The 27,127-nt window shown below is 49.3% G+C and overlaps 2 protein-coding genes across 7 annotated transcripts in view; one reads left to right on the top strand and one right to left on the bottom strand.

The window, feature by feature from the left end:
- The window catches only part of ADGRD2 (adhesion G protein-coupled receptor D2), a 65,399-nt gene extending 46,807 nt beyond the window's left edge, over positions 1 to 18,592 (top strand). The window contains exons 21-27 of one of the 6 annotated variants that reach the window (XM_079961971.1): positions 773 to 814; positions 2,468 to 2,521; positions 4,561 to 4,618; positions 4,805 to 4,863; positions 10,754 to 10,784; positions 11,949 to 11,984; positions 17,237 to 17,358. In XM_079961971.1, coding sequence (XP_079818097.1) covers positions 773 to 814; positions 2,468 to 2,521; positions 4,561 to 4,618; positions 4,805 to 4,863; positions 10,754 to 10,784; positions 11,949 to 11,974 — 270 coding nt within the window. In that variant the 3' untranslated portion in view covers positions 11,975 to 11,984; positions 17,237 to 17,358. Of the gene's footprint in view, positions 1 to 772; positions 815 to 2,467; positions 2,522 to 4,560; positions 4,711 to 4,804; positions 4,864 to 10,753; positions 10,785 to 11,948; positions 11,985 to 17,236 lie in introns of those variants that run through there. The other 5 variants (XM_079961967.1, XM_079961968.1, XM_079961966.1 and 2 more) reach the window with 5 other exon arrangements.
- Positions 18,593 to 22,656: 4,064 nt separating this feature from the next.
- Positions 22,657 to 27,127, bottom strand: part of NR5A1 (nuclear receptor subfamily 5 group A member 1) — a 47,515-nt gene continuing 43,044 nt past the window's right edge. The window contains exon 6 of the mRNA XM_079962142.1: positions 22,657 to 26,883. Within this exon, the coding sequence (XP_079818268.1) occupies positions 26,636 to 26,883 (248 nt within the window). The 3' untranslated portion in view covers positions 22,657 to 26,635. The remainder of the gene's footprint in view (positions 26,884 to 27,127) is intronic.

Below are 27,127 nucleotides of genomic sequence, written 5' to 3'. Positions count from 1 at the left end.
TCACACAACGCACAGTTAATTCATTCGTACTGTATTTGTTTGAGACATCCCTGAACCGCTCCTTGCTGCAAGTTGTGCCAGCTCTAGAGCGGAAAATGCCAAATGTCCTGAGAGGAGGAAGAGGAAGAAGAAGAGGAAGGCTAGGCTTGTGCATGCAGTGCCACTTTTATTTTGAAAAATGCCCAAAGGCCCTTCGTTATGACCAGACAAAATGTCACAAAATAGTGAGGTGAGCTTCTGAGTCCACCAGAGCTCTTCTTCTTCAGGATGTGGGCAGGGGTGGGGGGACTGAGGGAAACAAAACTGTGGCTAGGGGTTGAGGCCATATTGGTCCAAGTTAATTTTTGCTGTAGGCTGCCTTAGAAGGGTGCTGGTGTGGGGGCTCTCTCTCTCTCTCTCTCTCTCTCTCACACACACACACACACACACACACACCTGTGTTCTAACTTCAAAGTCTTGTCTCAGTTTGTCTCAGTTACCAGGAATAAAAAATGGAAGGGACCCTTTCTCTCACTTTGTCTACCCCAAACTTTCTCTTTTCTTTGTCCTCCTTCCCCCCTGGATGAATTAAGCCAACGGTCGCATGGAATCAGGCCAAAGGCTGACAACTGCCCGTCTCTTTGCAAAAGGGGCAGTTCTGCCCCTAGGTAGGGAGAGAGACATCGTTTGGCCTTCCTTGTATGTCTGTTGGGGGGGCTAACAAAGCAAGGATGCTGGCCCATTGGCTGTTTCCAGGTCCCTGGCATGGATTCTTCCCTCTGTCTTTCTACAGGGTCTCTACATATTCCTGGTCTATGCCATCTACAACAGCGAGGTAAGGGACAGCCACACTACGCAAGGGGGGGGGGATTTGGCACCCTGTTTTCTCTGCAACAACTCTTCAGACTTTGAAAATGAGCTTGGAAGGATGTGATCAATGGCTTGTGAAACCAGCTAGCAAAGGGCATCTACCCTCACGGTGACGGCCTTGGGGGGTCCCTGAAATCTGCTGGATCCTCCCGTGTGCGTGTCTGTGTGGTGGCATTCTGACTCCTTGCCATTCTGCTTGCAAGATCTCCTAGGGCAGTCATGGCCAAACTTGGCCCACCAGCTGTTTTGGGACTGCAATTCCCATCATCCCTGACCCCTGGTCCTGTTAGCTAGGGATGATGGGAGTTGTAGTCCCAAAACAGCTGGTGGGCCGAGTTTGGCCATGCCTGCCCTAGGGCCATCCAAGTTCCCACTAGATCTCGTGCGAGCGGTTGCTAGTCTTCCGCATATACGTGGAACCCTAGGAGCCAAACCCCCGTGTAAGACGCAGCCACACCGCACAGCAGGAGGGAGGAAACCTCCAGCCTGTGGGACAATCTCACTCCTGCAAAGCCCGCTGCAAAGTCTGTTGCATGTCGGACAACTTTGCTCCCCAACTGACTCCTCTGTGGACAGATGACACCCGGCGGAGGGTGGCAGTTGCTGCTGTTTTCCTCCACCTTTTCCTCTTCAGCTGAGGAAACAGCTACATACGACTAGCAGGTGCATTTTGAAAACAATTGAATGCCAGGATTTCCCACCACCACCAGCACCATGGTGCCCCTCCCCCCACAGGAATCAACCTAGACCCTGCAATTGTCATCTGAGGCTCTTCTTTGTGTGCATCCCCCCCCCCCGTGGCAACACAAGAACTGGCCTTTTCTGTGGTGACTCCCTACTTGAGGAATGCTCTCCCCAGCGAGACTTACCGGCCACCGTCATTGCACCTCTTTAGGCACCAGGCAAAAACCAGGCCTTTGGCTTTTAAATATCTATGCAGCCATTTAGAAAGGGAAGCAGGTGGTGCTGTGGGTTAAAGGTTGGCGGTTCGAATCCCCACGACGGGGTGAGCTCCCGTTGCTCGGTCCCTGCTCCTGCCAACCTAGCAATTCGAAAGCACATCAAAGTGCAAGTAGATAAATAGGTACCACTCCGGCAGGAAGGTAAACGGCATTTCCGTGCGCTGCTCTGGTTCGCCAGAAGCGGCTTAGTCATGCTGGCCACATGACCCGGAAGCTGTACGCCGGCTCCCTTGGCCAGTAAAGCGAGATGAACACCGCAACCCCAGAGTCGTTCACGACTGGACCTAATGGTCAGGGGTCCCTTTACCTTACAGCCATTTAGAGTGGGTGGGACCTTTGAACACCCCCACCCCGCACTGCCCCAGATTTAATGTATGTGTTTTGTTTCTGTAAGTCACACTGAGTTGCTATGGCAAAAAGTGGTAATAAATTTAATTAAATAACCATCATCATGAAGGAGGAAGAATTTCCCTTGGCATTGCAATGCCAGTAACTGCTTGCCCCACAACAAATACAGATAAATGCACAGGGGGTGTTGTTGTTGTTGTTGTTGTTGTTGTTGTTGTTTTAAAAAGTGTCATTAGTGCCTGAGGCATCTTGTTGTGTTCCTGCAGTGGGCTGGAGGGGCCAGTTTCATACTTGTGCTTGATTTGCAGGTGCGAAATGCCATCCAGCGGATGAAGGAGAAGAAAAAGGCTCTCTCTTTCACAGTAGGCTTGGTGGTCTGGTTCTGGGGTCTCCCCCTGCCTGACCCTGTTTTCCTCTTCCGAAGGCCCCTCTCCCCTCCAACTCCCCCTAAAAACCACTGCATATGAGTCAGCCAGTGCTAGAGACCTTGTGGACTTCCAGAACAGCGATTCCAGTTCTGCCCCCTGGAACAAAATAGAGAACAAATCTGCTCTTTCTTATTCAGGGCACCCCTTATGCCAGCCAATGCCCTGTGGCCATTAAAGTTAGCACAAAATAAGACCCTAAAGGAAAATATTTTAATTTTTTTGAAGGAAATTTCTTTTTCTCTCTCTCTCTCTCTCTCTCTCTCTCTGTCTCTCTCTCTCTCTCGCTCGCTCTCTTTTGGAAAGAGAGGGGAAAATTAAATGCAGAATATTTGTTAAATTACCTTTTTATTGCTGCATTCCTGTTGGTTGCTGAAAGGTGGAAAATGTTTGTCCAAAATACATAGAATTTGATTGCATCAAATGAAAAACATCCCTGGTACACCCCCTTTTTAAAAATTAAAAAAAGAAAGAAAAACAATTGTGACCTCTTTTGTCTCAATGTGGCAGGATTCTGTTAAATGCATAAAAAAGAGAAAAAAATTGTTTGTGTCCTCCACTAGCCTCTTGAGAAATCTTGGAAAGGTGGCATCTAACTGGCTGAAAAGATTTTCCTGATGTAATATAGTGCCTTTTATTCTCAGTGTTCCTTGCACCTTTGATGGTTTGAGCTATAGATTTATGTTTCCAGATGCGTTTTAAGCCCCCCTGACTCTCTCATATCTTACAACGGCGTTCCTTCTGCGTCTCCTCGCAAGTATCCACACAACCAGCTTTGCCATTTCTTCTTGTGAACCTGACATCCCATGTCAACCTTGGTTCAGTTCAGTTTAGCTTTGATGTGTTTGTCTCTTTAAGTTCTGTTTTGTTATGTGGGTTATATGGGGGGAAATACCGTATTTTTCGCTCTATAAGACGCACCAGACCACAAGATGCACCTAGTCTTTGGAGGAGGAAAACAAGGGGGAAAAAATTCTGAATCTCAGAAGCCAGAACAGCAAGAGGGATCACTGCGCAGTGAAAGCAGCAATCCCTCTTGCTGTTCTGGCTTCTGGGATAGCTGCGCAGCCTGCATTTGCCCCATAAGACGCACACACATTTCCCCTTATTTTTTAGGAGGGAAAACGTGAGCCTTATAGAGCAAAAAATACGGTATATAAAGTTGGTTGGGCGGTGGCTGTTTCTGGCTGACTGTTTCTTCTCCAAACGTAAAGAGCACCAGAAGAGGCTGCTCTGGATCAGATGAAAAGAGGCCCATCTATTCCAGAGTCCTGTTATCACAGTTCCCAGCCAGCTGCCCCCAAGGAAAACCCACAAGTGGGAGTCAAGAGCAAGAGCAACTCTCCCCAGGGACAGCCTTTGGCAATCTTTTGGAATATGGCGCCCTGTGCAAGGCCAACATTTGGTGCCCCAAAGCAGATCTTCTCAGTTATGGATCTTCTTGATTTTGTGTCCCCTGCACCACCCTAATGAATATAAAAGACCTCTGCAAACAACTGCATTGTATATTGTTCCAAGTTGTTATCTCAGATCATTGCAAAATCAGTCAGCGCATAACTCCTGCTTGCCTTGGTGAAAGGGAGGAATATATTTTTTCATGCTGTGTCATATTAGCGAAAGCCATCTTGCCTCCTCTTCCATCTTTATCAAATCTTTCAAGTCTTAAGTAAAGCTAGCTGTGCAATTAAATGCCTAATTATAAATAGAAGTCCGTCTGTAGTCTTTTTTAAAAAAATAATTTAAGTTCTTAGTGAGGCTTGGCAAACGATACAGAGAAGAGGATCTTCTTGATTTTATGTCCCCTGCACACCCTAAATCCAGCACTGCTCTCCGCCCCCGCCCCCCCCCATGGTTTCCAGCAACTGGCATTCAGGTGCCTTGCTGCCTCCAAGTGCGGAGGGTGGAGCGTGGCCTTGGGGGCTGGGAGCCACCTGTCGGGGGGGCGGATGCTGTCCAACTGCTTTGTGTCATTTCAGAACTGTTCCCACCCCATCAACTATCTGTCAAGCCCTAGGAATACGTCCTGGGAGGTGGGTAAGTTCAGCCCCTCCACCCCAGAGAATACAGCCTCCCCCTCTTCGGAGAAGGACTCTGCAACGAAGAACAGCAGCGGCAAGGGTACAAAGGTGGCACTTGTTCCACCTGCAATGAAATTAGCATCTTTGACTATTTTTGTTTTGTTTTTGCATCCCGGCTGATCCTCCTTTCTCCCTCGCACAGGGAACTTCAGCGCCAAAATCCCAGCAGGACTTGCATCAATCATGTCTCCAGAGAGGCCGGTATGTAGCTCATCCACATTTATTTATTTACTTATTTATTGCGTTTATATGGTGCCTTTTCTTCTGAGGAGCTCTAGGTGGTGCACATGGTTCCCCTTGACTCCTGAAGTTATCCTCACAGCAACAGCCCTGCAAGGTAGGCTAGGCTGGAAGGCAGCGACTGCCCCTCACAAGGTCTCGCCCAGTGAGCTTCTTGATGGCCAGGGGAGAGGCTGGAATCCTGGCCTCCCAGCCCATAGTCCAACACTAACCATTGTGTTGCACTGGAAGCTGTTTGTTCCAGGCCGCACCCTTGGTCCACCTGCCTCCACCTCCTCTGATAGGAGGCCTTGACCCAGATGTACCTTGAGATGCGGGGTGGGGTGGGGTGTTGAACCTGGGACCCCCTGCAGCTGCAGCCTCTTCCTCCCTCCCTTCTCCTTAAGGAGCAGAGCACCCCCTGTTGGTTAGAGGAAGCCATGAGGGCTGGTCGCACATTCCAAGTGGCATTTGAGATTTAGTCCTTCAGCTTCTCCCAAGTTTCCTCCCCCTGTGAAAGAGTCTTCTGTTTTCCTACCTGCACTGCGGGGCGTTGGACTGATCCCTCCCAAATTTGGATTCTACTTTGTTCTCAGAGCACTTAAGAATGTCTTTAGGATTCCAGTGGGTGCAGAATTTGAAACTTACCTTATTGCTGTGAAGTGGCCAAGAGTGCTGTGGGTGTGGGTGTGTCCCCAAGGAAATGTTTCTTCTGCACTGATCTGGACCCCCACCCCATGGAAGGAGCTATCTCATGATGATGCCTTCCTTCCCCATTGAGAACTCAGAATGGCTGCAAATGCAGCTGACTGATGAGATGCATAGCTGTCAAGTGTCCCTTATTTGGCGGGACAGCCCCTTATCCCAGCGCCATGTCCCGCTGCTGTCCCTTATTGATGAGGCTTTGTTTGGCTGCTGGCTGGGCTTTCTGCCTTTGGCTCAGAGGGGCTCAAAAGTTGAACATACCTGTGCCCAGGAAATCCCTTATTTTGGCTGCTGATCCCTTATTTTCGAGGCTGCTGGTCCCTTATTTTCAAATCTGTAAGTTGATGGCTTTGATGAGATGGCTCTGTAGAATGAGCAAAAAAAGACAAGCGCCCGCTGGCTGCCTCAGAAGTAGGAACAGAGGAAGATGCCTTGCACAGAGTTATACCCTTGGTTCACCCGACTCAGTATAGTCTACACTGACGGCCAGCAGCTTCTCAGTGTGTCACCTGGGGCCTTGCCCATCCCTTCCTGGACTGGACCCAGGACCTTTTGCCTTAGAAACAGGTGCTCCACCACCAAGGTATGACCTGTCCCACAAAACTAGGTCCGCAGTCAGAACCAGACCATGGGGCCACCTGACTCAGCACAGCTCTCCATGGTTTGAGGCAGCCCCCCCCCCCGCCGCCTGCATCATGAAGATGCCAAGTATTGAAACTGGAACTTTTTGTGTGCTTTCTGCCTCTGAGCAAGAGCCCTTGCCCTGAAGTGAAGTAAGGTAAAAGCCAGTGGGACTCCCTCCCACTGGAGGCAGCAATGGCAACCAACTGGGATGGCCTTGACAGAGGGTTAGGCAAGTGCAAGGTGTGTGCCTACAGATGGCTCCTAGCCAGGACGGCTCCAAAGTTGGAGCAGCTGTGCTTCCGAATGCACGGCTCTGGTGCGCCAGTCCTGCTGTCGGGTTTCTCACGGCCGCTTGGCCGCTGTGGGAACAGGGTGCTGATCTGTCGAGGCTCTTATTACATTCTTATGTTCCCTACCCCACCCATGAGAATTTCCCCTAAATATATTTTCTCTGCTTTGATGATTTTGGAATGCAATTACTTTTCTCTTCAAGTGATAGAGGCGGTAGGGGGAGGAGACGTTTGCCCCCCCCCCTTTTCCAATGCAGTGTTAAACTGGAGCCAAATATAGCTGTCTGCTGTCTCCCCCACTTTGTGGCATGTCCTCAGTATCTGCTAGCGCTGATTAGGTGCCTTAGCCCCTTTAACCGCCTTGTTTTCCTCCCATGGGTCCCGAGAGGTGGACTTTCCCCTCCTCCTTCCACAGTCCCACCTTTATCATCTTGCCTTCGCAGGCAGGGAGCAACAATTCGTTTTAGAGCCGTGCCAAAGGCACTGGAGTGTAGGAGCATGGGGGGCTTTTTAAAAAGGCACCCTTCTCTCCCGAGAGCCTGGGCGACCAAAACAACAAGCCCACCTAAAAGGGTCACGGCTACTGAGCTGCCCCTAAAGCAAGCAGGCGTGTTGCGGAAAGATTGCCATGCGTTGCTAGAGACAGGTTTGACTCCATGCAAGGAGGGCAACTCGCTCATTGTTCCATCAAGCTTTCTGCTGACAGCGGCAACCTCCAAGCTGACGGTCTGAATGAAGGACTCTGAAAAGTCAGAAATAGGTTTTCAAAGTTGATTACTTTTTTGGCCCTGTTTGTCCCCCGCTATCAAACTGGATGATGCCAAGTACTAACTATTCAACTCCCAAGGGCGCTAGTTGCCTCTCAGCCAAATAAACTGTGCTCATCCTCCCCATCTTGTTTTGTTTTTGTTTACTAAACCATCTGAAAAACAGGCTGGGGAATCTTCTAGCAAGGATGAACCCCGGGCTCATTTTGCTGCCCTGATTGGCCAAGCCGGTCAGCGGCTGAAATGGAAACCCATCAGCTTCTCCCCACTGACTCCGAGTGTTGGGCAAGAGAGACCACGCCATTGCCTGAGCTCCTAGGAACTCAGCCTTTGGCTCAGGCCAGAGGGATTAATTTTGCAATTTGCGCAGATTTCTGAAATGCCAAGGTCGGTCGCTGCTGATTCCCATCTGTTAGTCCCAGAAGCAAAGATACGATCAGCTGCACACAGGGTTTAGAATGTTGATTAATTTCGTTGTTGCTTTACATCACGGAGACAACAACAGGAAGAGAAACACATAATTAAAAAATAGAAGACTGAGTATAAACATAGAATTAAAATAAGACCCGTTACTGTCAGGGGCAGAATACAGATGACTGAATCAATGAAATCCACAGATAAGCAGGTGGAGGTGACAGACCATGTGCTTCCTTATTGACATTTGTAGTAAAATCATAAAAACAGTGGTTACAGTGGTTACCTTGGGTTACAGATGCTTCCGGTTACATACGCTTCAGGTTACAGACTCCGATAACCCAGAAATAGTACCTTGGGTTAAGAACTTTGCTTCAGGATGAGAACAGAAATCGCGCAGCAGCAGGAGGCCACATTAGCTAAAGTGGTGTTGTTGTTGTTTAGTTGTTTAGTTGTGTCCGCCTCTTTGTGACCCCCTGGACCAGAGCACGCCAGGCCCTCCTGTCTTCCACTGCCTCTCGCAGTTTGGTCAAACTCATGCTGGTAGCTTCAAGAACACTGTCCAACCATCTCGTCCTCTGTCATCCCCTTCTCCTTGTGCCCTCCATCATTCCCAACTTCAGGGTCTTTTCCAGGGAGTCTTCTCTTCTCCTGAGGTGGCCAAAGTCTTGGAGCCTCAGCTTCAGGATCTGTCCTTCCAGTGAGTACTCAGGGCTGATTTCCTTCAGAATGGATAGGTTTGATCTTCTTGCAGTCCATGGGACTCTCAAGAGTCTCCTCCAGCACCAGAATTCAAAAGCATCCATTCTTCGGCGATCAGCCTTCTTTATGGTCCAGCAGCTAAAGTGGTACATCAGGTTAAGAACAGTTTCAGGTTAAGAACGGACCTCCAGAACGAATTAAGTTCTTAACCCGAGGTTACTGGATCAGGCCAGTGACCATCGAATCCAGCACCCAGTTCTCACAGTGGCCAAGCAGGTGCCTGAATAGGAAACCAGAACAAGAGCCGTATCTCTCCAGCAACTGGGATTCAGGAGCCCTGCTGCCTCTGACTGCAGAGCCAGGGCAGAGCCATCGATAGCCCCCTTCTCTTCCATGAATGCATCAAACCCTTTTTAAAGCCGTCCAACTTGGCAGCCATCACTGCCTCCTGTGGGAGGGAGTTCCATGGTCTAACTACGCACTACATTACGATAGACTTCCTTTTTTCTGTCCTAGATCTTCCCAAGCAAGCCAGGCCTCTGCAAATCTATCCCTTTTACAGGACGGAGAGCTTTTCTGTTGTGCCAAAGAGGGACAAACCAGGCTCTCAGCAGCATCTGCAGAAGGAAGAGCTGGGTTTTGACGTCACCTGCAGGCATTGTGCTTGTTTCAGCTCCCTGTTATCAAAATAAAGGGCTGGGAAGGGCCTGGGGAGCCAAGCCCCCTTACTGCCGTAGGGCAGGGAAACCCTTTGCCTTGCCAGTGTGCCCCACATGCAGTTCCGTAACTGAGTATGGCAAGAAACCTGCCTGTTTTATTAGGAAAAAGGGAAAAGAATGTTAATTCGCAGTTTGCAGCCTTCTGAGATGAAAGCCAGGAACTGTGCAGTGTAGCATAGCCCCCCCGATCACCGGGTCGAAAGGAAACCCCCAGCTCACACACTTCCAAGACGACCTGCTTAGAAACAACAGGAGGTTTCTAGTCCTTGTTATGTAAAACCTCAGATTCTCAGTATAATAAATAATAATAATAATAATAAATTTTTATTTATACCCCACCCTTCCTGGTTCAGAAAACCGGGTTCAGGGCGGCTAACAACAAATTTAAAACACTGAGTTGATGCAACAAAAAACAGCATAAATATAAAACGTGAATAACAATAAATTCAGAATTCAAAAATCAATGGGGGGGGGGAATCCATCCAATAAACATTAGATGTATGCAGCGTTTGAAATGAAGGCAGGCTTATTTACTTACTTACTTGCATTTATATCACGCCTTTTTCTCCTAGGAGCTTGAGGCGGCTTCTCCTCGTTCAATCCCTACAACAACCCTGTGATGTGGGTTAGGCTAAGAGAGGCAGTGACTGGCCTGAAGTCACACCCAGGGGGCTTCATGGCCAGATGTGGAGATCTGAACCCTGGTCTCCCAGGTCCTAGTCCAACAGACTAACCACTGTGGTTAGGAGAGCTGATAGGGAATGCACTAAAAAGTGGGGGGTAATATCTGATGGATGAGAAGACACCATATTTTTCGCTCTATAAGATGCACCAGACCACAAGACGCACCTAGTTTTTGGAGGAGGAAAACAAGAAAAAAAATATATTCTGAATCTCAGAAGCCAGAACAGCAAGAGGGATCATCCGCTGCACAGAGAAAGCAGTAATCCCTCTTGCTGTTCTGGCTTCTGGGATAGCTGCGCAGCCTGCATTCGCTCCATAAGACGCACACACATTTCCCCTTACTTTTTAGGAGGGGAAAAGTGAGTCTTATAGAGCAAAAAACATGGTAATTCATTCTGGAGGTCCATTCTTAACCTGAAACTGTTCTTAACCTGAAGTACCACTTTAGCTAATGGGGCCTTCTGCTGCTGCCGCGCTGCCGGAGCAAGATTTCTCTTCTCATCCTGAGGCAAAGTTCTTAACCTGAAGCACTATTTCTGGGTTAGCGGAGTCTGTAACCTGAAGAGTCTGTAACCCGAGGTACCACTGTATAACCTTGCCGTAAAACAAATAGGAAGGAACGCTAAAAAACAGAGCAGACATTGCACGTGGCCTCCCATGCAGGCTTTGTGAAAACAAGTCGGTGTGGATGCTCAACAAACACCCACCGGGAAGAGTCCCACTCCTCTTGTGCTGATTTCAGCCTCACAGCCTGAGGGCAGTGCAGGGAATCAAACAGTAATTCCGTTAGCAGAGCTAGATCAGATGGCTACCCGGTAGACTGACCTAGACTGCTTCATGTTTGCAAAGCACTTTCGCATTGGTCTTACGACACCAGAGGAAGCTGGGTGGGGGGCTGCTGAGTCTGGCAACCATTTACCTACCTGTTGATGTGTTCTCCCTCTCTCTCTCCCTTTCTCTCTCTCAGGCTGTACAACTGACTGCATTCAAATCATCAGGTAATGCTTTTCACATCTGCCTTTTCCCTGGCCTTACCTGAGCATCCTGTGCCACCTGATTTTCACTTTCTTTGATGATGGGAATGGAGAAGGCCACCATTCTTTTTTGTTTCTGCTTTAAAAGTCTTTGTTTAGTATTCCTCCCAGTCTTAGACATTTGCACTTGCTCATAGTGCTGGAAAACAGACAGAGTTGGGTGCAGAATCCTTGCTGGTGAGAGGAATGTTGCCTTGATTTCTAAATAATAATAATAATAATAATAATAATAATAATAATTTATTGTTTATACCCCACCCATCTGGCTGAGTTTCCCCAGCCACTCTGGGCGGCTCCCAATCGAGTCTTAAATACAGTACAGCATTAAATATTAAATACTTCCCTAAACAGGGCTGCCTTCAGATGTCTTTTAAAGATACGATTGCTAAGGGACGTGGGTGGGGCTGTGGGTTAAACCACAGAGCCTACGACTTGCTGATCAGAAGGTCGGTGGTTCGAATCCCTGCAACGGGGTGAGCTCCCGTTGCTCGGTCCCTGCTCCTGCCAACCTAGCAGTTCGAAAGCACGTCAAAGCGCAAGTAGATAAATAGGTACCGCTCCAGCGGGAAGGTAAACGGCGTTTCCGTGCGCTGCTCTGGTTCGCCAGAAGCGGCTTAGTCATGCTGGTCACATGACCCGGAAGCTGTACGCCGGCACCCTCGGCCAACAAAGCGAGATGAGCGCCACAACCCCCAAGTTATCCGTGACTAGACCTAATGGTCAGGGGTCCCTTTACTTTTAAAAATAAATAAATGAAAAATAAGATAGCTGCTTATTTCCTTGAAGTCTGATGAGAGGGCGTTCCACAGGGCGGGCGCTACTACTGAGAAGGCCCTCTGCCTGGCTCCCTGTAACCTCACTTCTCTCAATGAACCTGAGCTGACCCAGCCCTTCAGAAGGGTTGCACAAAGTTCACAATTTTCTCGAAACACACCAGACGAGCTGCTGTGCCAAATAGTTCCAAGTGCCTGTGCGGTTCATCTCACACAGGGGGGTGGGGTGCGTACCTGAAGTGAGGCTTGGTTCCTGGGCATTGGCTGAGCAGCATAGCACCAACCCCCCCCCCCCCCAATTGCTCACATGGGGGGAAATCAATGGTGGTGCTTTTTTCTTTGTGTTTTGTTTTAGAAAAATGTTGCTGGCACTCACCATGAAGTTTTTACAGTAAGTGCTGCACTTTTAACGGGGTTGGGGGAAGGTGCCGGTACTGCGTACCCTTGAGTAACCCCCCCAAAAAAAGCCCTGGGGGGGGAAATAAAACAATGAACCCAGCGGGAGCGAGAGAAGAGGGAGCCACAGGTGCTGTGAGCACTCAGAGGTCGCTGACCCTGCATCAACAAAGCCCCTATTTCCCTGCAAATTGTTTTAAGCTCACTAAATAGGGACTTATTTTCTTTAGTTGTAGGTCTGAACAAAACCTAGACATCTTGAGATGAGAGCCCTTGTTCAAATATTTTGTTGGGGGCTTGCTTGTGGGTGAGCAACCCCCACATGTGTGTTTGTACACACTCTTGTGAAGCACAAAGTCTTTGCCCATGCATTTCTGCCCCTTTCTCTCTCTCTCTACCTCTTCCACCCAACCCTTTCTTTCCGTCTGAGCAATCCTTTTTAAAATACATGGCAAAGCATCTAGTCAGCCAAAAGGATAGCCATGAAATTAAGGTCAGGCAAGAGTTAGATCTGGAACTCTGGTTGATTTTGCAAAGATGTCCGACTCTCATTTGCTGAGCCATATCAGCAACAAGGACTTGCTGATCAGAAGGTCGACGGTTCGAATCCCCGCGACGGGGTGAGGTCCCGTTGCTCGGTCCCAGCTCCTGCCAACCTAGCAGTTCGAAAGCACGTAAAGCGCATGTAGATAAATAGGTACCACTCTGGCGGGAAGGTAAACGGCGTTTCCGTGTGCTGCTCTGGTTCACCAGAAGCGGCTTAGTCATGCTGGCCACATGACCCGGAAGCTGTATGCCGGCTCCCTCGGCCAATAAAGCGAGATGAGCGTCGCAACCCCAGAGTCGGCCACGACTGGACCTAATGGTCAGGGGTCCTTTTACCTTACCTATCTGCAACAAAATTTCTTTCCTCTGCCTTTAATTATTATACTGCTCAAATGAAGAAATTTTGGAAGAACCAAGAATGTGATAGGACTGTGAGGTTGGGATTATAGCTCAATAGTGGAACACCTGCTTTGCATGTAGAAGATCACAGTAATAACTTCTACAGGTAGGTCTGGGAGGGACTCTTGAAACCCTGGAGAGCTGCTGCCAGTCTGTGCAGACAATACTGAGCTAGATGGAACAATGATCTGACTTGGTTAATTCCATTGCTCTGTCCCAGCTTCTGCCAACCTAGCAGTTCGAAAGCACACCAGTGCAAGTAGATACGTAGGTACCACTGCAGCGGGAAGGTAAACGGCGTTTCCATGCTCTCTGGCTTTCATCACAGTTTTCTGTGTGCCAGTAGCTGCTTAGTCCTGCTGGCCACATGACCCAGAAAGCTGTCTACGGACAAACGCCGGCTCCTTCGACCTGAAAGTGAGATGAGCACTGCAACCCCGTAGCCGCCTTTGGCTGGACTTAACCGTCCAGGGGTCCTTGACCTTTACCTTTACCCTGATTTGGTATAAGGCTGCTTCCTGTGTTCCTGTCACTCAAAACAGATTCCTGGGTTTTTAATACTAAATGGATGCCCTTCACATCAGGCTCTGGTGGGTGGATCTTGGACTTCTGATCACAACAACAACAAAACAACAACAACAAGAAGAAGAATCCTGCAAGCCTTTAGGTTAAGTCATTAGGTCAAGTCCAATATATGAATATGATGCTTTGGGTGGACTCCATGCTAACAAAGGCTCTTTCCTGCCTCAGGATTACGTGTCTCATTTAGCCACTGCAGGAACAGAATGCTGAACTCCATGGGCCACTGGCTCACCTAGCAGGCTGTCTTACGTTCCTATGTAAACTTCATGATAAAAGGTAAAGGTAAAGGGACCCCTGACCGTTAGGTCCAGTCGTGGCCGACTCTGGGGTTGCTGCTTTATTGGCCAAGGGAGACGACATGCAGCTTCTGGGTCATGTGGCCAGCATGACTAAGCCGCTTCTGGCAAACCAGAGCAGCACACGGAAACGCCGTTTACCTTCCCGCCGGAGCGGTACCTATTGATCTACTTGCACTCTGACATGCTTTTGAACTGCTAGGTTGGCAGGAGCAGGGACTGAGCAACGGGGGCTCACCCCATCGCAGGGATTTGAACTGCCAACCTTCTGATTGTCAAGTCCTAGGCTCTGATGGCCACCTGACATGGTGACTATGCTCTGCCTCCAAAATTGGAAGTAGAAAGTCTTCTTAGAATCACACAATGGCAGAGCTGGAAGGGACCCCGGGGTCATCTAGTCCAAGCCGCTGCAAGGCAGGAATCAGAAGGTTCTTCCTGAAGCTGGAAGCTGCAGGAAGTGAGAGGGCTCTGGTGCTCGAATCCTGCTTTCTGGTTTCCCACAGGCATCTGGCTGGCCACTGTAGGAACAGGAGGCTGGGCTGTTCTTCAGGTTCATCTGGCCATCTGTCTAGGTGGGCATAAACTGAACTTGCCAACCTTTTGCCCTCCAGATGTTTTGGTCTACAATTTCCATTGTGTCCCTCCAGGCAGCACCAGGCAGGTAAACCCTGAATTAGACAGATGTTGTTGTTGCTGTTGTTTAGTTGTTTAGTCGTGTCCGCCTCTTCGTGACCCCCTGGACCAGAGCACGCCAGGCCCTCCTGTCCTCCACTGTCTCCTGCAGTTTGGTCAAACTCATGTCAGTAGCTTCGAGAACACTGTCCCGCCATCTCGTCCTCCGTCGTCCCCTTTCCCTTCCCCTTGTGCCCTCCATATTTCCCAACATCAGGGTCTTTTCCAGGGAGTCTTCTCTTCTCATGAGGTGGCCAAAGTCTTGGAGCCTCAGCTTCAGGATCTGTCCTTCCAGTGAGCACTCAGGGCTGATTTCCTTCAGAATGGAGAGGTTTGATCTTCTTGCAGTCCATGGGACTCTCAAGAGTCTCCTCCAGCACCAGAATTCAAAAGCATCAATTCTTCGGCGATCAGCCTTCTTTGTGGTCCAGCTCTCACTTCCATACATCACTACTGGGAAAACCATAGCTTTAACTTAGACAGATAAACCACGTCTAACAAGCTGTGGTATGTTGTAGCTGGATAACCCTGGACTCCAGGGCTCCCTTTCTCTCAAGACAGCCAGTTGCCCCCTTCCCACCAACTGAGGCCACTGACCACTGCTTGAGCACTGCTTCAATATCCCTGAGATGGATCTAGGAACCAAGCAAGTCAGCCGCTTTGCCAACTCCGGTTTAGGAAGAAAAGGAATATTTCCCACCTGCGCATTTTTGCCTTTTAAACCCCCTGAAGTCCCTGTACCATCATGACTGCAGGAACAAAAGGGGATTTTGCTTCTTCTTCTTCCCTGACACTGGGCATATTTACCTGAGAATAAGCACCGTTTTCTGGTGGAAAAGAATGGCATAATTTTCAAAGTAAAAACAATTTTGAAAGAACTTATTTTAATCACGCACACTCCTGGCCAACTACCCACAGGCTATACAATAAGTGAGAATAATGGAAGAGGCGATGCAGTGATCAGTTTTCTGCATCTGAAGGCTTTGACCTTAGCTGTGTTTATGGTTTATTTACACCATTTATTTGCTGCTGAGGTGGCATCCAAGAGCAGACATAAAAAGGGGGGAAAGGAAAGGAGGGGGGAAAACAGGAGCAGGGTAAGACAAAAAGAGTTATGCAGAGCTAGGAGAGGCGAAGAACGAAATCTGTGGCTGGTTTGCAACCAATTGCTTGTCAGCTACCTTGCAAAAAATATATTATTTTAAATTTAAATTTTAAATCCACGGATAGTTGTGCTTGATTCCTGGGCATCTGCTATGGCGTTGTGAAGAAAGAGATATCATTAAACCAAGACGGACACAATTTGTTTGCATTAGGAAGGCTGTACTCCCCCCCCCTCCCTTTGAAAGCTTCTGGACCCATTCACAGCACAAGAGGCTACAGGTTCCTACCTCCGAACGCAGACATGCACCTTCTAGTGAGTTTCTGGCTGCTTTATGAAGACATGATCTTCTGTCAATATTCATTACACCCTATTATGCGGGGAGGTGAGGCCCCTGGGAAGTAGGGGAGTGGTGGGGGGTGCTGCTACATATTTGCACAGACAATAAGAAACACATCTTTTTCATCTTGGTGAAGAAGGCAATCGCCTCAGCCCCCATCTCCTCGAGTGTCAGCCCATTGTTTCCCTGTGATAATTTCATTATCCGCTTTGAATACATCTTGTTTGTTGCTAAGCTGTGCATAGCAACATGTGCCTCGTCTCCACAGCTGGGCACCCGAGCAGCCAAGAAGAAGCCGTTCTGGCGAACCGGAGCTCACACAACGTACCCGACTTGGATTTTGTTTATATAAGGCAGCAGGCAGCCCTCCAGCCCCAGGGGCCTGGCAAAGCAGCGGTTCAGAGGCAGACTTTGGCAACATGCACACCCACACACTGGGGAGCGATGCCGCTTTTAACAGCCGTGGATTCTGCCCCCAAAGAGTTCTGGGAGCTGTAGTTTGGGGTGCTGAGAGTTGCAAAGAGGCCTCAGTATTCCTCCTCATGAAGCTACAATTCCCAGAGTTCCCCGTGAAGACAGGTTGCTTCTTAAACCACTCCGGGAAATTGCAGCCCTGTGAGGGGAGTTGAGGCCTCCTCAGCACCCTTCATGGAACGCAGCTCCCAGAATTATTTTGGGGGGAGCCATGACACTTTAAAGGGGAATTAACCATGGTTAGGGAGGCAGGTGGCGCTGTGGTCTAAGCCACTGAGCCTCTTGGGCTTGCCGATCAGAAAGTCGGTGGTTCGAATCCCCGTGATGGGGTGAGCTCCTGTTGCTCGGTCCCTGCTCCTGTGAACCTAGCAGTTCCAAAGCACGTCAGAGTGCAAGTAGATAAATAGGTACCGCTCTGGCGGGAAGGTAAACGGCATTTCCGTGCGCTGCTCTGGTTTGCCAGAAGCGGCTTAGTCATGCTGGCCACATGACCTGGAAGCTGTACGCCGGCTCCCTCGGCCAATAAAGCGAGATGAGCGCCGCAACCCCAGAGTCGTCCCTGACTGGACTTAACAGTCAGGGGTCCCTTTATCTTTTTAACAATGCTTTAAGCGTATGAAGGTGGCAAGGGAGTTGGATTTGGAAGGACTGTTGATGCTGGGGAGGGTCTCCACCTGAGGTGATGGGCAAGATGGCGCCTCCTCCCCATTCCAGATACACTGTTGCATCGGGAGCGTTGGAGGGCCCTGATCCTGCAGCCTCCAGGACCTGTGATCCCTGACCCAGTGTGGGTTCTGCTGTTGGCTGTGCTGATGCCTCTGTCTCTTCTCCCTTAGGCTTATGAGAGGAGCTGCCCCAGGTGATCTCCTCCACCTCCACCCCAGTTCAACACAAATGATTGAAGAATTGCATCAAGGAGACCAGAAGGCTATGTGCAGCTGCCTGTTTCTTCCTCTACTTTCCCAATATCTGGCATTGAAGAGGCTGGGCTCTGGCCCCTGGTTCACTGGCCAGGGGAGTATTTGCCAGGCGTCCTTCTTCCCCGACTCATCCATTCTGGTTTCCTTAAATCTGTTGATGTCCTCCTCTCACGGACTGTGACTCTTGCTGGCTTTTCTTATCGCGAGCTTTGTATGGCCTTGGAACAGCAAACCTGGGAGTTCACAGTCAAAACTCACCCCCACCCCCACCCTCCCAGCCCACTTTGCTTTCTGTGTTTTGGGCGAGAGATAGAGCTTTGTTTTCCTATGCGAGAAAAGTTGCGTCACCCTGCTCATGTCCCTACAAGACATGCCACTGGTTTCTCATTTTTGAAAAACAACAACCGAGTGAACACAGTGGAAATGCATTGAGACTTGACCCATGGCTGAGCTGTCCTCCCCATTGCTTGTGAGGGAGCCAGTGTAAGGGTTAGGGGGCTCAGGCTGCGATGTGGGGAACCTGGCCTTGAATCCCCACTTAGTCAAGTGAAGCTCACTGGGTGACTTTGGGCCAGTCACTGCCTCTCAGCCAAACCTATCTCACAGGGTTGAGAGGATGAAAAGGGGGGGGGGGAACCATGTACCCCTCCTTGAGCTCCTTGGAGGAAAAGGTGGTATTCAAATGTAATTAATAAATAACGACACTTGTGGCCCTGTTAAACGTTCCCAAAGTGGCACGTGGAAATTGCCCACTGAATCAGCAACACACTATTGGCCTGCACCTCCGTTTCCTCTCGCTTCCACTCTGGTGGCCTAAATTGCACGTCCCCCTTTTTGGGGAGGCCTCCACCTGCCGCCCAAGGCACCTCGTGGCCTTCCTCTCTGCTTTCCTGCCTACAAGGGCTTCCTCATCCCCGGGGTCTTCCTCCATGGCGCCATTGGATTAAACATGTTTTCAATGCCAACTCTGCGGAGTCAACTCCTGCCTTTTCTCCCGTTCAGAATTTGCTTTGTGTTCTTTAAGTGTCTCAGTGCCCTGAGCCTGATGTTAGAAACCTTTTTAGATTATTATTTTTTAAAAAGTAATAATATTGTGACACATTTTTAAAAATGGTAGAGCCATGCTTTTGCAAACTAACCCGTCTCCTGGTTTTCTGCTGTTTCCTGTGTCTTGCTCTGTTGCTGCTGTCTGTCTGTTCGTCGTTTTAACAAACTGATTGTATGGATTAGTGCCTGGCTGACTTCAGCTTCCCTTGGAGGGAAAGTGGGGTTTATTAAACTTTCAGGATAACTACTAAGGTTTCTGGGCTGCTGCTTTGGAATGTGATCAGGATCGTCCCCCCCCCCCCCCCCGCAGAGAGAGGGAGAGAGGGAGAGAGGGAGACAGAGACAATTTGCTCATTACACTAAGCAAACCTCGACCATGGTTTATTACAGCTTGTGGCTTGTCTGGATGAGACCACGCATGCACCCTCATCCAGGTCACATCCTTGCTGGTGGCAGTGATTCAGCCACCAAGATCAGAGGATGAGCAGAGCAGTGGCATCTCCTCCCTGTGCCCTGTCTTGGCTTAGCATCACATGTGAACCAGACAGTCACAGGTAGTCGTTCATTTGCACCCGTGCCCAGCCATTGCAGCTTGCACACTGGATCCACCAAACAACAGTAATTCAAGCCAGCAGATAAAAAATTCACCAACTCGTGACTCGAAGCAGCCCATATGGCCAGCTAAAAGTTTTGCAGGCTGTTCCGAGAAAAGTCCTGTTGCCAAAAAAAATAAAAAAGTAAAAATGAGTAATGGCTCTCTTCCTCCTGCCTTGAAATTTGGCAGGAAAGAAAACGAAACTCAGAACAGTGCAGTGTCATTTTCGTGGGATTTGGAAAGCAAACACTTCCATTCAGCTCTGCCTCATGCACGAGACTTTAAAGCTGCTCTCCTGATCTGGAGTGCCAGGGTCCCCCACACCTGTTTAAAAACATAGCCCAGATATAACACCTTCCATAACTAAAAACGTGGTGGAATGTGGCTTTGAAGAGGGATGGGGATTTGTGTCTCTTAATCTCTTTTTGGGCTCCCAACTCCCTTCAGCCCCAGCCAGCATGTGACGTGGAGCCCCAGGTGTTCTTATCTCCCAACCTCTCTTGACCACTGGCCTTGGAGACCCGGAGTCTGATAGTGCCTGAGAGGCCTGGCAGGCAGATCTTATCGGGGGGGTCGGCATGATCCCCACCCCACTACTGGCGCTCTCTCCCTCTCCCTCTCCCCAGCGCTGAGGTCATCACTTGGCAAGGGGTGGGGAAGCGGACTGAACTGCTCAGTGGCCATTGAGCCACATGGTCAGTCCCTGCTAGCCTCCTGCCCTGCCTTCCCAGAGAGGCCAGCAAAGGCCTCTGTCGAAACTAGAGGGAAGTGGATGAGTGGGAGGAATTCCTCAGAAGACCTTTTGTTGAGGACATTTCTGAGGTTTTCCTTTTTCTCATGTCCCCAAAGAGAAGGCCCCTTTATAATAATAGTAATAATTTATTATTTATACCCCGCCCATCTGGCTGGGTTTCCCCAGCCACTCTGGGCGGCTTCCAACAGAACACTAAAAACAGAATAACAGAATAAAACATTAAAAACTTCCCCAAACAGGGCTGCCTTCAGATGTCTTCAAAAAGTTTGGTAGTTGTTTTTCTCTTGGACATCTGGTGGGAGGGCGTTCCACAGGGCGGGCGCCACTACCAAGAAGGCCCTCTCCTTGGTTCCCTGTAACCTCACTTCTCGCAATGAGGGAACCGCCAGAAGGCCCTCGGTCCTGGACCTCAGCGTCCGGGCAGAACGATGGGGGTGGAGATGCTCCTTCAGGTATACAGGACCGAAGCTGTTTAGGGCTTTAAAGGTCAGCACCAACACTTTGAATTGTGCTCAGAAACGTACTGGGAGCCAATGCAGATCTCTCAGGATCGCTGTTATGTGGTTCCAGCGGCCACTCCCAGTCACCAGTCTGGCTGCCGCATTCTGGATTAATTGCAGTTTCCAGGTCACCTTCAAAGGTAGCTCCAGGTAGAGCACATTGCAATAGTCCTTTGCAGAATTTTCTCTACATATCACTCAGTTGTGTACAAGGGGCTCACTGAGTGTACATGGTGCCCACCACTGCCCCTGCCTCCCATAATCATTCCCAGCTATGGCTTTGCATCCAGGATACTGTGGGGACAAGGGGCTGCTTCTCAGGGGTGACTCTGAGACCCACCCCCCAGAAAAGCCAGACTGGCTCCCTCCTTGTTGTTCTTCTGTCCCAGTAGCTGAAGGCTTTCTTGTTCCAACAGGCTTTGGGGAACTGACTCCTTTTAAGGAAAGGGCTGGTGCTGTGCTGGTTTTGCTGCAATTATTGGTATAGTATTAATACACACACACATTTCTATCAGTGTTTAATTGGCTTTTAATGATTGTTCTTTCTATGTTTTTAGAGGTTCTTATTTTTATCTGTAAGCCACCTTGAGTTCTGTTAGGGGGAAAGGAGAGGTGTAAATACCGTATTTTTCGCTCTATAAGACGCACCAGACCATAAGATGCACCTAGTTTTTGGAGGAGGAAAACAAGAAAAAAAATATTCTGAATCTCAGAAGCCAGAACAACAAGAGGGATCACTGCGCAGCGAAAGCATTCATTCCATAAGACGCAAACACATTTCCCCTTACTTTTTAGGGGGGGGGTGAGTCTTATAGAGCAAAAAATACGGTAGTAATAATAATAATGCCCAAGTGGGGGATATGAATGCTGGTCACCCAATTCCTAGTCCAGCACTCTTAACTACAGTAACCTACTGGCTTGCAAACAGGTGAGAAAATGTGTGTTGAACTCCACCCCCTGCATAATTGTTTTGGGAATTTTCCCTCCCCCTAGGGGTCACACATCTTTGCTCACAAATGTGGGCAGAGGATTTTGAGAGGCTGCTTGTTTAGAACAGTAGAGGGGGACCCTCAGCCTTAAATCACCCTGTTCGCTGGTCAGGTGTTGGTTTAAATGTTTATACTGATTGATTTGAAAAAAGGGGGAGAAACCTCTCAAATAAGGTTTTTCTGGCAGATACCAAAAAGGATGCTGGGAAGGTGTTTGCCTGTCGCCAAGAGTCACGGAGTTCCCAAGGGGGTGTGACTGCACTAAAAGATTGATTTCTTAACGAACACAAAAAGAGACGGGGTGGTGAGATTTGGAAGCCAGGAAGATCCACTGGTTCGCCAGCCCTGGACTCCCAATTCCCATCCCCGCTTCCTGTTGGCTGATGGGAGCTGGGAGTCCAACATCGTATGAGCAGGGCTAAGCCACAAGATTCCTGTCCCTGGTGGCGCAGCTCCAGTTTCAACATAGAAACCTTCATGGGGGATGAGGCAGAGTGGGAGCATCTGTGGCCACAGCACCAGACCCAACCGCCTATTTCTGCTGCTCTGCCTTCGTATCAACGACCTCCTTTCTGGCTGCAGAGAGGCTTGCCTCTTTCCTGCCCCCACCAAACTCCCAGCGCAGATTTTGTCCCAGACTTCCTTCTGGGAGGAATGTGGGACCCCCCCACACACACATCCCAGATGGACTCAAGCCAGGTGCCTTATCACAGTCAGCCTCTTCCCCCAGAAACATTTGCCGTCCATCATCTGTGGGAAGAGCTTTCTGCTTCTCCTGCCTGCCCAGGCACTTTCCAGTCCTTGCATTGAAAAAATGGTGGCTCATATTTTAATTTTGGTGCCCAGGCAAATGCCATTGCAGAAGGCCAGCATTTGCCCACTGAAGCCAACTAGTGCAGGAGACTAATGAGTCTTTAGCTGAGGATTATGGGGAGGGTGGTGTGTGTGTGTGTGTGTGTGTGTGTGTGCGCGCGCGCGCGCGCGCACGCACGCACGCACGCCTGCCTTTCCGTACAGAGCCGGCCAACTCTGCGTGCATAAGAATTGCCCCAAGTGTTACATGACTGAGCAAACTCCCCAAAACTGCTGCTATTCCCAGGCTCACTTGTGAGGACACGATTCAAACAGCTTCAGCCATGGGAGGCCTGTAAATAGCCTGCCTACCACCTGCTGCCAAAAGATGTCCTTCAGAGAGGGAGAGAAATGTGAAGAGACAGGGATCTGGCCCTGCTGGTGGAAACTTCTTGCACCCAAGGTGTTGACCACCCATATCATGCTCTCATGGCAGGACTCAGCCCTGAACCTGTAATTTGGTGATAAATGGAGCAGAGTCTCTGAGCAGGTACAGAGTGCCTTTCTCCACCCTTTCTCCACCACCCTGAATGGTAACCAACCAAAGATGTGGACTTTTTTTGAGGAGGGGAGGAAAAGAAAACACGCACACACAGAGCTATAAGTGAATTGAAAAATTTATTGGAATGTCTTATTTGGTAAGATAGTTTACCACTAACCAATGCTCAGAAGGACCTTCTGAGTAAAATGTTGAGAAGGGAGACACTTAAGAGCACTTTTTATTTCATAAGGAAAAAAAACATAATACAGGCAGAGCTTGGCACTTCCAAACTGTCTTCTCCAACTCTTTCAAACCAGAAGAGACACACAAAAGTAGTCCAAACATTATATGTGGAGCAGAAAATGCAGTGGTGTAATCAAAACCCACAGGGGGGGAAATGAAGCGATCACAGCAGCATTGTCAAAGCGTCTGAAGGCTTCTTCATCAAAGGCTCTGCAAAGGTCTGGTGGGAAGGCACACAACAGCCTCACAGCTGCTCCTCCACAGAGCTGTGGCTTGGCTCTGATGGGGCGCCACCAAACCCAGATCAGAGAGGAGCTCCACTCGGTCACAGGGCAAGGGTGGGTGGGCCCGAGTGCTTTCACTGAGAAAAGGGGAGCAAGGAGAAAACAAACACGGAAGCCCTGCCTTCATCTGGTGCAACCTCTGCTATAAAACAACTGAGTCATTCCTGACATTTTATTACTGTTTTCAAAGCAAGAGGAAGAACAAGCAAGTGAAGGGTCTTCTGCATGGAGAAGACGGGGAAAGGCTATCGGGCGACAGACAGAAGGCGGAACTACGTAACACCTACTCTGCCTCTGTCTTCACCCACAAGGAAAGCAATGCCCAACCTGGTGATAACTGAATCAATGATGGAGGGAGGGAGCTGCAGTCCAAGACAGGAAAAGAGATGGTAAGGGAACACCTGGCTACTTTAAATGAATTCAGATCTCCAGGGCCTAATGAGCTGCACCCAAGGGTACCAAAGGAGCTTGCAGATGTGATCTCAGAGCCTCTGTCTATGATCTTTGAGAATTCTTGGAGAACAGGTGAGGTCCCTACAGACTGGAAGTGTCCCCATCTTCAAAAAGGGGGGAAAGGAAGACCCATGTAACCACTGGCCAGTGAGCTTGACATTGATACCAGGAAAGGTCCTAGAACAGATAATTCAACAATCAATCTGTGAGCACTTAGAACAAGTGGCTGTGATTTCTAAGACCCAGCATGAGTTTCTCAAAAACAAGTCATGCCAGACGAATCTAATTTCTGATCTTGATCGAGTTACAGCATTGGTGGATCCAGGGAATGCTGTGGACATAATATATCTTCATTTCAGTAAGGCTTTTGACAAAGTCTCCCATGATAGTCTTGCAGATAAGCTGGTAAACGTGGGCTGTAGATCTGTAGCTGGTTGACCGACTAAACTCAAAGAGAGCTCACTAATGGTTCCTTACCATGCTGGAACAAAGTGACAAGTGGTGTTCCACAGGGTTCTGTCCTGTTGTTGTTCAACGTCTTTATAAATGACTTGGATTAAGGAATCTGCAGGTGGGGAGGGATAGCTAATGCTGCAGATGACTTTAACATATCAAAGAACTAACAAAACTAACAAAATGAATTTCGATAGGGACAAATATATGCTTCTACACTTAGGTAGGAAGAAACAGCTGTACAAATATAAGAGGGGGGCTAAGTAATACATGGGGAAAGGATACATGGGTCTTAGAAGACCACAAGTTTATCATGAGTCAACGGTGTGATGCAGAAGCAAAAAAACCGAAGCTATTCTAGGCTGAGTTATCAGAAGTCTAGTGTGCCCAGATCAAGGGAAGGAATAGTGCCACTCTATTCTGCCTTGGTCAGACCACACTGGGAATACTGCGTCCTGTTCTGGGCTCCACAGTTTAGGAAGGATGTTGACAAGTTAGAAGATGTGCAGAGGAGGGTGACCAAGATGACCCAGGGTCTGAAAACCAAGCCTTATGAGGCGAGGTTGTTGGAACTGGGTATGTTTAGCCTGGAAAAGAGAAGACTGAGAGGAGATGGCTCACCATCTTCAAATAACTCCAGGGCTGTCACATGGAGGATAGAGCAAGTTTGTTTCCTCCAGCTCCAAAGGTTAGGACCCAAACCAATGGATTCAAGTTAAAAGAAAGGAGACTCCAGCTCAGTATCAAGAAGAATTTCCTGACAGTGGAGCAGACTTCTATGAGAGATGCTGGACTCTTTTTACCTTGGAGGTATTTAAGCAGAGGTTGGGTGGCCATACCTGTCATGTATGATCTGGTTGAGATTCCCTTCCTTGCAGGGGGCTGGACTGGATGACCCTTCTTCCAACTTTACAGTTCTAATGTCCTCGGGGGTTCAGACATGTTCCAGGAGGGCTCGTACCAAACCACAGCAGGCCCTCTGGAAGACCAACAAGACTAAACTCCAGATGATCCCAATCAGTAGTTTCATGTAGATGAAAACCAGAGCTCCCCAACTGAAGGAGAGAGGGTGAAAGCACATTGCCTGCCAGGTGAGCCCAAGCAGACATGGCACAAAAAGAGGTTTTAAGATCCTTGCCTGGATTTAAATATTGAAATTTGAATCAGCCGACCTTCAACCGCGTATGGTTGAAATCACACCAGATTAGATGCACATAAGACACTACTGTCCTGCAGTCCCAATAGTTGGGGAATAGGATTGGCGAAGGCTGCAGAGGCTCCCTTACAAAGACACTCAAAAAGATATTGCAATACAGTGGTACCTCGGGTTACAGGTGCTTCGGGTTACAGACTCTGCTAACCCAGAAATAGTACCTCGGGTTAAGAACTTTGCTTCAGGATGAGAACATAAACCGTGCAATGGCAGTGCAGTGGCAGCAGGAAGGCCCATTAGCTAAAGTGGTACCTCAAGTTAAGAGCCGTTTCAGGTTAAGAACGGACCTCCGGAACGAATTAAGTATGTAACCAGAAGTACCACTGTACAGGAATGCAGCCTCTTGTCCCAAGCCCCACAAGAACACTGGTGTCTGTGGGTCACACCCTGGCGTGATGCTCCTCAGAATGAGATGGGGAAGCCCTGTGAGAGGGGTACATGTGTCTGGGTCTCCATCAAACCACTCGGGGTAGGAAGAGCTGACCAGGTCGTGGGCTGGGCAAGCAGTGCTTCTAGCTGGGTCTATTTGTCCAGCCAAAGTAGTGGTTGTGTCCAGAGGCAGACGAAGGAAGACCCCACCCCAGGAAGCACACAGAAAGACGATCTGAGCACCTGCTCCAAAGGTACAACGGCAAAAAATACATTCAGGAAACAAACATCAGTTATCGTATCCTCCCAACGCAGAGGCTCAGGGAATGTGATGTGCACGGGAGAGGGAAGAATATATATATAGATATATAGATATATGAATGCAATAAACAGATAACAAAATGAAAATAAAAGGAGCACCTGACTTGCTCAACTCATAGCTGCAAGGCCTCGGAGAAAGGTCTCCCAAAATGAAGCCCCAAGGGGAAGAGGGGCTTCAGTGTATCTGAGGCACAACAAACTCGCTCTCGTGGTGGCCCATGGACCACAGAAATCATCCTTGTGGCCAACAAGGCCACGTACCTGCAGAGGGACAGGTGAGGCGAGGTGTGGGGGCCTTCCAATGGGTAGCTGTACTGGGCTTTTTTCTCTCCATCTTTTCCCAGTCACCTAGCTAGAGGACCATGCCTGGAGAACACGTAGGAAGCTTGGGCAGATGCCTCCACTCTCACACAGGGAGAAGACTCCTCTTCCACCCAGTTAGGAAAGCAAACTCCCACCCAAAGTGTCCCCTAAACAGCCTGCAAGGGCAGTCCCCACACAGCTGAGCCCCATGGCTTTTAGAGAGCGAGAGCCTGGGACTCGGGAGGAATCACACCAAAATGTAGGCAAGGGTTGGGCTTTGTAGGAAAGACGGAACTGGGAGAGGTCACCTGTGGGGAGGGGAAGATGAGACACTCACCCTTCCTCCCTGTCACCCGACAACCCCCCCCCCCAATCCTCCCTGCCACCACCCTTGCCCCTCTGCTGCCATGAGTCTCTTCCCCAGACGAAGGGGGGACGGAGAGCCTTTCTGGGCGCTCTCAACTCCGCTTGGCGTGAAGCATCTCAATCAGGAGGTTGTTGCAGGGCACGTCCCCGCTCAGGTGCTTGTGGTACAGGTACTCCTCCGCTTGCATGCTCAGGGACCGGATGTCAGACAGCTGCATCAGAAGCTGGCGGAACTTGTCCGTGGCGTGCGGGTAGTTGCAGACGGTGTACTGCATCAGGGCTGCGTGGGCCTTCTCCTGGGCTTCCTTCACCACACTGGAATTCTCCAAGTATTTCACATCTGCAGCGGGGGGGAGGGGAGGGGAAATAAGGGGGGACATGCATTGAATGGAGTAACCTCTCTTGAATGGAGGGACTTCCTCCTGGGCGCACAGGCATGGAAGATGTCGCTTGCAAAGCTCGCAGAAGCCATCGGCTGATATCTGCAAAACGGTGAGGTTGATGGAGAGACTCACAGGGGCAAAGAGAAAAGGGGACTTGGCAGGGGGTTGGACTCAATGGCCCTTGTGGTCTCTTCCAACTCT

The sequence above is a fragment of the Podarcis cretensis genome, assembly GCF_951804945.1.
Source record: "Podarcis cretensis genome assembly, chromosome: Z".
NCBI classification, from domain to species: domain Eukaryota; kingdom Metazoa; phylum Chordata; class Lepidosauria; order Squamata; family Lacertidae; genus Podarcis; species Podarcis cretensis.
This window is presented reverse-complemented; position numbering and strand designations above follow the sequence as displayed.